This window comes from Ylistrum balloti, unplaced genomic scaffold (assembly GCF_031769215.1).
Source record: "Ylistrum balloti isolate Yb309-2 unplaced genomic scaffold, AGI_CSIRO_Ybal_v1 Utg370266, whole genome shotgun sequence".
In the NCBI taxonomy this organism is placed as follows: Eukaryota; Metazoa; Mollusca; class Bivalvia; order Pectinida; family Pectinidae; genus Ylistrum; species Ylistrum balloti.
The window spans coordinates 418,948-432,377 of NW_026782208.1; the positions used below are offsets into that span (position 1 = coordinate 418,948).

A 13,430-nucleotide genomic window follows, 5' to 3' on the forward strand; every position below is an offset into this window, starting at 1 on the left:
TTAAGGTATACCATTTACCTGAAATCACATACATAAATTTCCTTAGTTATAGTATGTCAATTTTCTTAAAGGAATGAGGTGGCAGAAAATGCCAAGAGGTCACAGGGATAGAACATTCGATGTACATGTTTACTGTTGTAGCTGACAGGCGGTGTGTATGTTCCAGTGTGTAGTTCAACACAGAGGTTCGTTTGATGGAAAGGACAACAGACTGGTTTAGATCTAGATACCAGTCCTTCTATTTTTCGTTGCCTGATCATAGACTTTGTGTCATGTGTAATTTCAATCCTATGAATACAATGATAAACGAAACCTAGAAATATACCAAGTTACCATTCCAATGGTATTGCTGAACCCGAACATTGATATAATTTTTTCTTACGTCTTCTGTCAACCTGAAAAAAAGAGTCACGTGACATTCATCTGCCAGTAATATGAATTGTGTACTTAAAAAGGTCCTGGATCCTACCCTGTTGGACTCCTTTTCACGTTAACAAAAACATTCCTGTGTGTTTTGGAACAGTTACAAATTTCCTCTTGTTTCTGTTTCACAAAGATTTCCTATTGAAAATAATCTGCCGGGCATGTTGTACGAGCTCTTAGTGTTGACTTCGTACATTCATTTCGCAGCGAAACAAATTCGTCATGTGCTAGAGACTGACATACGGAATCACTGCTCCTGTTCGTGGCTATAATCGGTTCCATTACTATTTTCAAAACACCGATGAAGAGGTGAATTTACCAACAGATAAACCATTAAGAAACAGATGTTTTAATTTGCACCTTTATTTCGTTTGAATACAATATACAACATGAAAACCAGTTGTATTATACCTACGACAGCCGAGGGATAAAACTATGTAAGATTCTGCGGACCTTTTCGTCGTCAGAACTAGTACAACTGCGTATTTGTAAAAGGGTAAACCCTACATTTACTTAAGTTCTAAACAGATCAATAATAAAATTATTCACGTTTATTTAGCAATCTGGGGAACAAATTGATCAGATTCATATTAGCTCTTCCTGTAAAACACTGTTTATCTCGGCTGTACAATTACATTGGTTGACGTTTGAAAATATAAAAGTTTCAGATAGATTACTGAACAAACTATATAATTATTGAATTATTGTTCACGTGGTAGATGATTATTTGATAATGACACCAGTAAAACAACTGCTTTGTGACGGTTGGTTTTTTTTGTGTCATATATGTTTTAATATAGACTGTAGCGCATATTGAATGACTAGATTACAAATTCTCACAACGCTCAAAGGGAGATTTAAATCGCGGCATACTGTATTTAAACATGATATTTATACTAATTAAGAACAATTAACAACCATATCAATTACGCGTTATGAACACACTTTCGTTTCTCAGGACAATGCACTTGACTATTTGCAATAGAGTCATTGGCTTTTAGAGATCGTTTCCGGTGACAGGAATCAGAATTGTCTGTGGTGTTACTATCCGTGTCTGAGAAACTATCGCACATTTCTTCGCTAAATCTAGATTTGGGTATTGGACTGACAGGTCGCGAGTTTCTTTCGATGAACGAGTCTGGCGTGAAGCTGTGGTTATGCTCACTGTCATCCTGGGCAAGAATGTCCTCAAGGTGTTTGATATAGTCTATGGCCTTTCGTAATGTGTCCACTTTACTAATCCGTTTGTCTTTGCGTTCCAGTGGTAGGTGTTCCCGCAACCTTGTGTAACCTTCGTTCACACAGCGCACGCGTTCCCGTTCGCGTTCATTTCGTTTCCCAATACAGTTCGGTTCACCCTGTTCCGCCATGACTGAAGGTAGTGGGATTATGCACAATGGAGAAAAGGGATCCCGCTTCGGCACTACACCTTTAAGGGAGGCTTCATACCTTAATCCATCGAAGTGAAGGGAAGGGTTTTTGATTACCCTCGCAGCCGTGGGGAATATCGGAACACATGGTTGGTCATCACAATCTCGTGGAATCCCGAGTTCTTCACATGTTGGTGACGAGATCTTTATAGAAAACATGTCGTATTGCGATTGAGGATGGCATCTGTGAAAAAATATTACAATATATAAAATCCCTTAGTATATTACTTAGAAAGACTGATAGTTATGTCAAAGCTGGGCTTTTATCATTAGAAATATTTTTGATGGAAACATGTTATCTTCGATGTACAAGTATAAGTATATGTAGTTCATACGAGACACACATGACAATAATCAGGCCTGTGCAAACTTAATGACAGTTATCGAACTTGTAGCAAATCAGTTAACATTTAATACATAAAAGAGTTATACTTCATACTATTTATGTAACGTAAAACGTTTTGTTCACCTGAAGACTTTATGATAACTGAATTGCAATATCCATCAATGGAAAATTTCTTTTCAATTTGATTATTACATTTTCAAATATATTGTTTATCAATATTCAATTTAAATATTTGTATGATATATTTTAGTACATTTATAATATATTTATAGATATATTTATTTTATAAAAATGTGTCTAATTCTCAAAGTGATAAAGTTGCCCAGCAGTCTTAGTTTATCGGATATTGGAAGTTATATATCAAACGTTCGCGAATTATTATTTTTAATGTATTGTCTTACTATAAATGTATGTTCATTGTGGAGATACAGATTCTTATTTCAGATATCATAATCCAATGTTATATTTGCTGATTATTAAAAACAAAGCTCGAATAAAGTTGATGAAGACGCTTTAAATGTTGAAAAAGGAAACCAAAAGACAATCTAAGACAGTTATGCATCGTTTTCTAGTTAAAATTCCATGTATATACACCCGACTACCTTACAGATCTAAACCTGGTGTACATCACACAAAGGAATATTATTAAATTTTTATAAATTTTATTCAATTTTCAGTATTAAATACCGATCGTATTAGATGTATACTACAATAAATCTTCACGAATTCACAAAACGGTGTTATTTATTAAACATATATACTAAATTAAATAGACATCATCGGTAAGAGGGCCTATTGATAATGAAATATCGATATACATGTAACAAATTCATTCGCGTATCACAATTTTAAAAAAAGGGGACTTTTATGAAGTTGTTAATGTTATGCGTTATCATATTTTTACGCATTTTTCTAGCAATTATATGTTTTATTAAAACATTGAAATGCACGCAAATATAAAATAAATTGGCAATAATTATGTGACTTTCCAGGCATTTACATAATAGATACTAAATCAGAAATATTTTTAAACATCAGTATACAATGCAGTTGGTCTTTACCATAAAGGCCGCGGTAAGCTATCCGAATTTTTATTTCGGAAAAAAAATGAACATTGGTTCGTATTAATAGTCTACACAAGCTGTTAACATAGTCAACTTCTGTTTATTCAAACTGTTTATTACTGTAAGGTACTACAGTATACAATGTTCCTTAGTTCGTTTTGATTATACAATGGTATCAATATTTTTCAATCAGCGTTTTATTATTGTTTTTTTTTTTAATTTTCTAGCTTGAATTGAAGATGTACATAAGAGAGAAAGTAATAAACTCATCAATATATTTCAAGGGCTGAAAATGTAGCTATGTTGAAACAACATTTTATCCATTTTTTCAACGATCAACGATTATTTATATGGATTTAAACGCATGAAAAAAGAATGATTAAAATGAAATAGAAACAGTATTTTGTCTCCTATTAAACACGAAGAACATGTAACCTATGTTGACATGTTCAGTTTGGAATTAATAAATACATAAATAACATATTTCTAAAACACAAGACAACAAATCAGACTGGATCAACATATAAAATACTAGCTCATATACATTTTCTAATTGATTGTAAAACTATCAGAAGGAAATAACAACCTAAATCATTTAGTGTACGTAATATTGTACATAATGTAATTGGTACAGTAATTAAGCCATACATACCAAGTTTAAACAAAAGATTCGTCCATTTCCAACTCTTCACTCAAACCGTCATCAAGAAATAACTACCCTTAAGTAACCTTTCATCATGCTATCAGTTCAGTTTTTTTCTGGTATATGAGAAAATTCTCGCCTCCTATCTCCTTATGCAAATAAGCTTCTCTCGGGCGCGTGTCTCGGGCTTTCAAGTGCCATAAGGGATTATCTCCCTTCGCCAATCAGTAAAACACCACAAAAAGCGGATTTATCACTTGAGCAGGGAAGATATTCTTGTGAAATAGTCACCCATGAACGGTGTAGAGATAAAGGTAGTGTTGATGATACATTGGTAGAATCGGAAAATACTGTCCTTCATATCTGTAATTCTCTTTTAACACATAATTCCCGTCATATGACACATTAATACGACTCTAACCTTTTAGCTACAAACATGGATAAATAACCAGAAATAACAGAGTCATAGTTGACTTAGCTTTGTTAATGTTTTGTTTGAATTTGGACCTCAGTGTTACATACGGTCCACTGACTTTATTGTAACAGGATCGTCCTGACAGGATTACACTCAGCTGAACCGTCTACTAATAGATGTCTTATAATTAATGTATCAATGAATAGAAGGTAGGTTTTCCTTCATCAGAAGTCATTGCCTATTATTTAGTTAAAAATGGGTTATTTGACTTGAATTTGCAAAATCAAGCAATAAAAAAATACGTTACAATTACATTTTTTTCATATATGATAAAAAATTAGGCAAAATAAGATTTCCACGAAACTACTTAAACCATTGTAGGTATCTGTTGCTCACTGTTAAAACACATTGTATGTATTAAATGGAATCAGTTATGCTGATAAGAAACGGCGTCCTTTTTGTTCATATGCTTGGGTACAAAATTTTTAATCGCTGTACATTCATTGCTAAATTGTTAACATTTTTGATGGTCATCCATTCTTTTTTTCTATGTAAAAGCTAAGCATTTAAAATACATAATCACAGCGTGTTCTTATTCCTGTAAATAGTGTATAATATAATGAATGGACTGATCTTATCAAAGGTAAACATACTAAATTCCTTTTACATTTCGTCACAGCCAGGTAATGCGCGACATTAAAGGCCACTGTTAACAATACATTCACACTGACCAGCTTTTGTTCAATATTATTCTACACTAACGGAACACACATCTGTCGAGTGGTCATTTTCCGCATAAAACGAAACACTCCCGATATTACGTCATAATGGTTTTTATGATAAGTTGTATTAAGCAAACATTAAATAAAGGATCAATGCATGTATTGAGGTTTAATTGAGTTATTTGATAGAAGCGTATTCTAAGATCATGCCGAATACCTCCTAATTATGAGCATTTGATAAAGTATTAAACACGCAATCCAACTTGTATTGACTTAATTGCCTGATCTTATCAAACTCTATCTTGGAAATCTACCAGTAATCATTTCAGAACCTCAATCTCAAACGTTTGTCAGTGATAATTTAAGTCTATTCAGAGGTTTACTGGTAAAATTTTGGTCTATCTTAGATGCGTTTAACCAGTAATCGCGTGTTCCAGTAATTATTAAAATTATTTCGACATATAAGTATATCGGACTTTAACCAGTAATCATTTTTTACCCTGTCAATATCTTTGAAGTTTACCGGTGATTAGTTCGGCCTTATTCGGATTTCTATCAGAAGAGGAAAAATATATTTTGTTAACGTGTACCGCACATTCTGTCCAAGATCATGTAATTTTACCATCTCAGAACACAGGGCGAATCAGCGTTAACGGCAACGTACAAATGTCTGTCCATGAACGCATAAAGTATACGTAGCGTCAGGTGTTCTGGTCACATACAGCTTTAAACAAATAACTTTTCATACATTGCACGTCACGATGAAATATATAAACACGGAACGGCAAGATTGCCATCCTATACAGGGACGTAATACGTGTAACGTTAAAGTCTTATAAAACAGAACATTTAACATTCAGCGTGTATGTTAACCCTTCGGAAATACTGAATTTTGTACCTGTGTTCAGAATGTGCAATAACTATACCTAAGATATTGATTAAAATGAATAGATGATGTCGTCAAGTGTTCGAGCTCCAAACACCTGTCTGGTATGTAAATAAAAAGATGGGTTGTAGTGAATTGATATCTTAAGGTAGTTCTCTCGCATTTAGCGACGTAATCTTAAAGCACAATACAATTGAGCGTCCTCTAAACAGCTGTGTATCTCGAGGTATTTACTAAGACGAGCCTTGTAATTAAATATTGACAACAACTTTATCTCCAAGTGGTAATGGAATGGGTCGTTAATCGGTTCTAGGCTTATCCTGGTCTTAAGTGTCTCATAGTCGTCTAGAACACAAGTTTACTTCCTATCCTTCAATCAGAGTGCCCATCTTTAATTGTGTTATCGCTATCTGTTACAGAATGCGCATGCCCAGTATTTTATGGTTACCGTCAACAGTTAATCCCTTGACGCCGTTCACTGTTTGGTTTGACCACTAAATTCAGCAGATTCTATGAGGAAACATTCAATGACTCCGTGATAAAACGTTTATATCATGAACCCGACTTCCTAAAACATGTTTGATATGAATTATAACAAAGGAAACTTAGAATTATCGATAATAAAAGAGGACATCAACTGTGTGCCTATACAAAATGACATTGGTGTCATCCTCACTACGTTATACATGAAACAATGGTCTTTGACCCTTTTGTGATTACTAATTCACAAGATATGTTGGGCATATTTTGCACGTGGGGCATCTGTATAATGAAATCTATTATACCCGTTGTAATCGTTGTATTATCTGTAAGATAAAAAACATGTTTTGAATTCCTGTCAGCATTAAGTAATGTATGTTGTATGAGGTCATATATTTCTCGATTTTCTCTTGTAATAATTTAGGTATGATTTAATTGGTTATCTTGACCTATTAACCTCAATTTTTGCTTTCGTAGTAATATCGGTATTATTAATGATACAGTGGTACATGTCGCTATGGTTACCGACATCTTATTATTTTTATAATGCAAGTCATTATTGACCGCCAGAGGTAAAGCTTTGTTTAAGATAAAATGAGTTCATTTCGTACTATATGTATATGTTGCATTTATGATACGCTTTGTTATCCATCAATGTAATTAAACATATTTTAAACATCTTCTCGAGTTCCACCGGTGGGATAGAGCTAAACCTTATCCTGTCCTGGCCATGTTTTGTAATATTTTGCGTAGGTCCGCGATGGCCGCTGTGGCAGCCATCTTGAAAACATTTTCTCGAGATCCACAGGTTAACTGTAAATAACTGGAGGTGATAAGGAAGGGAAGCTGATAATAGTTTTGTTGTTATTTTTCGACTTCGTCAAAAGTTCAATACAGGAGCCATAGCGGACACTTTGTAACATGGTTGTGCAATTATAATTTCTCTCAAACTTCGTATTAAATTCCATTTAAGGGATCAAGTAGAAACTTGAGTGAAATGATCCTGAGACGTCTAGTCCTCCTTTCCTTCACACATCCGTCACAAATGGTGTTATAATCATACGTATTTCTACTGGCAGTGCATCGTATGGAGACAATATCGCCACGTTACAATCAAGCAACAGTTACGACATTTCGTATATAATAATAACCGAGTATCATTAAAACATTTTTTTGTTAAAGAAACAATCGAAGGATAGGTCACACATTGTTAGTAGACCCTCTCCCGACAATACAATATAGGATTCTATCAATCAAAAAGATCGGTCACACATTGTTAGTAGGCCCTCTCCCGACAATACAATATAGGGTTCTATCAATATAATCAAAAAGATAGGTCACACATTGTTAGTAGACCCTCTCCCGACACTACAATATAGGATTCTATAACCCAAATAGATAGGTCACACTCTCCCGACAATACAATATAGGATTCTATCAATCAAATGGATAGGTCACACATTGTTAGTAGGCCCTCTCCCGACAATACAATATAGGATTCTATCAATCAAAAAGATCGGTCACACATTGTTAGTAGGCCCTCTCCCGACAATACAATATAGGGTTCTATCAATCAAAAAGATCGGTCACACATTGTTAGTAGGCCCTCTCCCGACAATACAATATAGGGTTCTATAACCCAAATAGATAGGTCACACATTGTTAGTAGACCCTCTCCCGACATTACAATATAGGATTCTATAACCCAAATGGATAGGTCACATATTGTTTGTAGACCATCTCCCGACAATACAATATAGGATTCTATAAACCAAATAAATAGGTCACACATTGTTAGTAGGCCCTCTCCCGACAATACAATATAGGGTTCTATAAACCAAATGGATAGGTCACACATTGTTAGTAAGCCCTCTCCCGACAATACAATATAGGATTCTATAAACCAAATAGATAGGTCACACATTGTTAGTAGGCCCTCTCCCGACAATACAATATAGGATTCTATAAACCAAATAGATAGGTCACACATTGTTAGTAGACCCTCTCCCGACAATACAATATAGGATTCTATAACCCAAATGGATAGGTCACACATTGTTAGTAGGCCCTCTCCCGACAATACAATATAGGGTTCTATCAATCAAAAAGATCGGTCACACATTGTTAGTAGGCCCTCTCCCGACAATACAATATAGGATTCTATAAACCAAATAGATAGGTCACACATTGTTAGTAGGCCCTCTCCCGACAATACAATATAGGGTTCTATAACCCAAATGGATAGGTCACACATTGTTAGTAGGCCCTCTCCCGACAATACAACATAGGGTTCTATCAATCAAAAAGATCGGCCACACATTGTTAGTAGGCCCTCTCCCGACAATACAATATAAGATTCTATAAACCAAATAGATAGGTCACACATTGTTAGTAGACCCTCTCCCGACAATACAATATAAGATTCTATAAACCAAATAGATAGGTCACACATTCTCGCAAACGTCCAAACTAATTATACTTAAAATATTGATATGTAATATCGCAAAATTGGGAAGAAAGAAGAGGACAAAGAAGGACTGAAAGGGAGGATGAGGGTGTTCTGATTAAATCCGTTTTAGCTGTTCCTATGAATAACCGTACAGTTTGTATATATCGACATTGGTTATAAATGGAATTTCCTCATCTTCTCATAAAATGGTAGAAAGATGAAGGTAAACGTGTTTCATTGCCAGCGGTATTATATAGGAACTCAGATACAGAAATGTTATTTTAATTTGTAACGCCAAATAACCTATTTGTTATTACAAAGGTATATTGCTTTGTTTTATACCCTTCTATACTTTTGTTGGGAAAGCAAACGAAACAGAAATCGACTCAGAATGGATGTTTCACACACAGATAATTATGAATCATAATCACTAACGGTATACAAGATATCGATAAATATGTCACCACTAATAAAGAAATAACCTAATACAGTCAGTAGCAGTACCCCACAGGCTATTTCAAACTTAACCTATTAACCATATCCAAACTTACACGGACTAAGATGTATATAAGCGGAAATGTTTTCATTCGCACCATTTAATTTAAAAGGAAAACAGTAAAAATATTTGGGATTTAAAACTGACATTTTGTCCAAACTGACACTCCGCTTCGGTAAATCCTGTGTAACGCCGAGGGCGAGGCTTGGCTGTGGTCAATGGTCATTTTGTCACAGCCAGTTCAAATTTATCCTGGTTTCTTGTACTTTGATATAAAATCTAAATTAATTTGTACGTCATTCCATTTAACATAACCTGAAATCTTCAGCAAAAGAAACGTAAGATGAGGCAAATTAACATAGAAATGTGGTGTGGTGCTTAATCTTCGCCGAATAAGAAAAACACACACCAGTCATAGATATTAATTGCAATTTAGTCGTATTTTAGTAGGTAAATACCACTTAAGTTACCTGTTAATTACGTAACTAATTACAGGTAATAGGTGGTTGTTTACATTGTAACTTTCTGAATGGTTCAGACTTTTTAAAGGGACATTTGTTTCGTTTATACATAAAGCGAACGTAGTCCAAGGAGTTTTGATATTACATTTATTTCAAACCATTTAATGTGTCATATGTCTTCTTCGGAAGCATTCCACTTATAATCAAAGTAAGGACAGCCGGTTACAAATATTCCTAACAAACCAGATGGTTACAATACAATACATGAAAGTGTCACATGTAAATTTTTCCTAAAATTATTAATAGTATAAACATATTTGAAATTTGGAAGATATATTGACATTGACACCTACTCTGTTAAGGCTTACGATATACTAAATAAAATCCACTATTTATTGGTACTAAAACAAATGATAAATAACATTGTAATTTAATCGTATGTTTCACAGTTTAGATAATTAATGTGATACTTTAGACTCTTTGGTTGCTGCTAATGACAAGAGGGAGTTGAAAAAAAATCTTTTTAGCGAAAGAAGACAGTACAATCATTTTCAATGAATACTGCATACATTTAGTAATAGTGTTGTTAGGAAGGTATTTGTTCCTTACTACTTACTAACTCTTGTAGTCTGAGACATATGCAAGATATCATAAATCCCATCCATATGTGATAAAGGATATAGATACCTCTACTTACGTTGCTACTGTCTCTGTTTTCCATTGTCTCGACGTTCTCTGTCTGTTGATATATTCTTTTTACTCTCGTATGTAATTCTACCTTCTTAGTCTAATCATCATAATCACCTTCTGAGATGATGATTGTGACAAAGCCATTTATGTTCAAATAGAAAATGAAGAGATTTATTCCAATAAGAGAAATATTTACCCAGATATAAAGTTTCTATACAAAACTGTGCGTTTTTCATAGCTGTCTTCATGTTCAAAGTAAAACTGATTCCTGAAAACCCAATCAAACTTTGTATTTTTTCGTGTCTGTAATTTTTCCTGGATCAACTTTTTCGATCAAAGACATAACATAATGTCGGATTTCTTAAGTACTGAGAATATAAATGACATGATGTAGAAAATCAGGTAATAAATAAAGGTTACAAAACGAATGGTTGTTCTTTATGGTATCTGTTTCACCGTCGAGTTAGTTATTTTTCAAAAGTTACAAAACAAGAGCCTATACTTACAATATATATAAAATACATGTGTACAGACCGTAGATTTTTGGGATTCGTGCCCAGTCCCTGTGCTTTACGATACCATAATGTTGGCCGATGACTTGACTGATGCGATATGAACACAGCACGCGTTTTGATAATAATATCATACAACAACTTCTCCATTTTTGTCGGACACGTTTTCCAGTGATTGAGATTGTTTACAGTATTATCTGCCGGTCACATAATTATTTCATTGTCATTGATAATAGGTTAAGTCCAGTGGGGTATTTACTGAAATCGACTGAAATGGAGTTGAATTATCGAAAACGGAGGAAGATTAGACTTGTATCAATCATATTTTAAGAGAATGGACCTAGAATCATGTCCTTTAGTGACCTGTTGATTTGTATATAAAAAATAGTTGGTTAATTCCACGTAGAAACATTTTTATTATCTTAAAAAATACCATCTCACGCTACTGTCACCCGACTTGAATTATGAAAACGGAGGAAAAAGGACCTGAAATCAACACCTGTTCAGGAGAATGGACCCATCATAGCTTTAGTAGATATAAGTTATGGCAATATGTGAAATATTGAGAGATTATTTTACTCTCATCTATTTTAGTTTTATTTTCAGAAATATCTCAATTCAAGGTCTATTTGCGCAAAGGCTGAATTACAGAAATGGAGATAAATGTACTTAAAATCATCATTTTTACAGGGGAATGAACCCAATTCTGCATTCTTTGTTATTCATTGGGTCATATGAAGGAAAAACAGTATATATTACCAGGGAGCATAAAAGAAGTTTCGAACAAAGCCATCATAAGACTATTCAATGTAATATTTTTCTTCCGAGATAAACCACCAAAATGGAGAGAAATGGACCCGAATTCGGCTCCTCATCTAGAAAATTGTAACACTAGAGTGATTTATGACATTTAGTTATGTTATGTTTAAAAAATTAGGGTTCAAATATCCACGATTCACGGTTTGATTTTTGCCTGTTATTAATGGCTCTGGGTGTAAGTAAAGAGAAAAAGTAGGAAATTGAAAAAAAATTGAGAATTTCCTAACGAACTTGACAACATTATTTCATTTTTCTATTATTGGCTACATGTTATTTATTAACTCAAAATTTGCATAAAAATCACATCATTTCTACACAAAAACAATGAGCATAGTTGCCAAAATGTTTGTTGAAGAAAGATTATCCCTCCTTTTTTCTGAAATAATTAATTTTGACATGTATGTATAAAGTCATCTCTGCATCTTTTATAATCTTGTGATTGAAATGAATATAAGTTGGCATACATCTGCATGAACTCTCTATTTGGAATGCATAAACTAGTGAATTAGTATCTATCAGTAATATTAAACACAGGAATCATAAGATTAAGTGTAGAATACCTCAACTCTTCCTATTATCGTGTAAAAGAAAATTCCAAAAATAATTCATATATCTCTGAAAACTGATATATCCATGGATTTAAAGGTGACTTTACCGGTATTAATACCTACAGTTACAGTCACTAACTGTATTACTAAAAATATGGTACAATGGTGCAAATGGAATCTGTGTGTGATTATAAAATCAAATTCATCAAGGAATTCTCTATAAAGTTAACAGGTAATCAACATGATTTCTCAGAATTCATCAGTAGTTTCATGCATAACACAGTTGTAAAGTACAAAAAAATGAAAAAGCAGCTGTTTCACATTGTTCATTTGGTTATCAGACCTGTCTATTTCTTTCTTTCCCATTTACCAATTGGTTTTGTCATTATATGATTTATAAAACATGAATGTTTTGTCAGATGACTTACTTATACTGTGCTGTATATATGTCCTCATTATGATATAAAGTGCAAAATAACTGTGAAGCTCACCATGAATAGGAGAAATAATTTTGATGATATACATTGGTGTTGTGGTACCTTTCTCTTTTGTAACTGTGTTTTTTTATCCATACGTTTCGAGGTCTTCCAGAACTTCTTTTGTTTACTGGTTTCCATGTTTCCATACACTACATAATTTTGTTCAACAAAGTAAGCCCATGATTCCTCCAGATCCATTTCAGTCATTTCGCCCCACTCATCATGTTTCACAAAATCCTATATCAACTTAATGTCTTATACTAAAGTCATATGGAATACAGACACGTTCAAAAGTTAGTTTTGATTGCTAACTACATTGTCTATAAGATTAAGTACCTCTTTCAAATCAAAACGCTTTAAATTACAGCTTTAGCCATTGTCTGCAATACTCTCTCTTTCAATTTAAAATGATTCAGAAATACCACAGGTGATAATCTTATTCTTCACAGGAAATATGAAGGTACAACTTGTATGTAATGCCGCTAAAGATATTATTCTAACACAGATGATTCAAAACATACACCATATTCAATCCAACAATATGTTAATGAAATCATTGAAACGATA

General features: G+C 33.7%; 1 protein-coding gene across 1 annotated transcript; it reads right to left on the bottom strand.

The window, feature by feature from the left end:
* Nucleotides 1-1,349: 1,349 nt before the first annotated feature.
* On the bottom strand, nucleotides 1,350-2,018 carry LOC132552683 (achaete-scute homolog 3-like). The gene has a single exon (XM_060216875.1). It carries the CDS (start codon nucleotides 2,010-2,012, stop codon nucleotides 1,350-1,352), a length of 663 nt encoding a protein of 220 aa, XP_060072858.1. The 5' UTR covers nucleotides 2,013-2,018.
* Between the last annotated feature and the right edge of the window lie 11,412 nt (nucleotides 2,019-13,430).

Coding starts and splice junctions, on each gene's coding strand:
- LOC132552683 (XM_060216875.1), bottom strand. CDS start 2,012: ATGTTTTCTATAAAGATCTCGTCACCAACATGTGAAGAACTCGGGATT.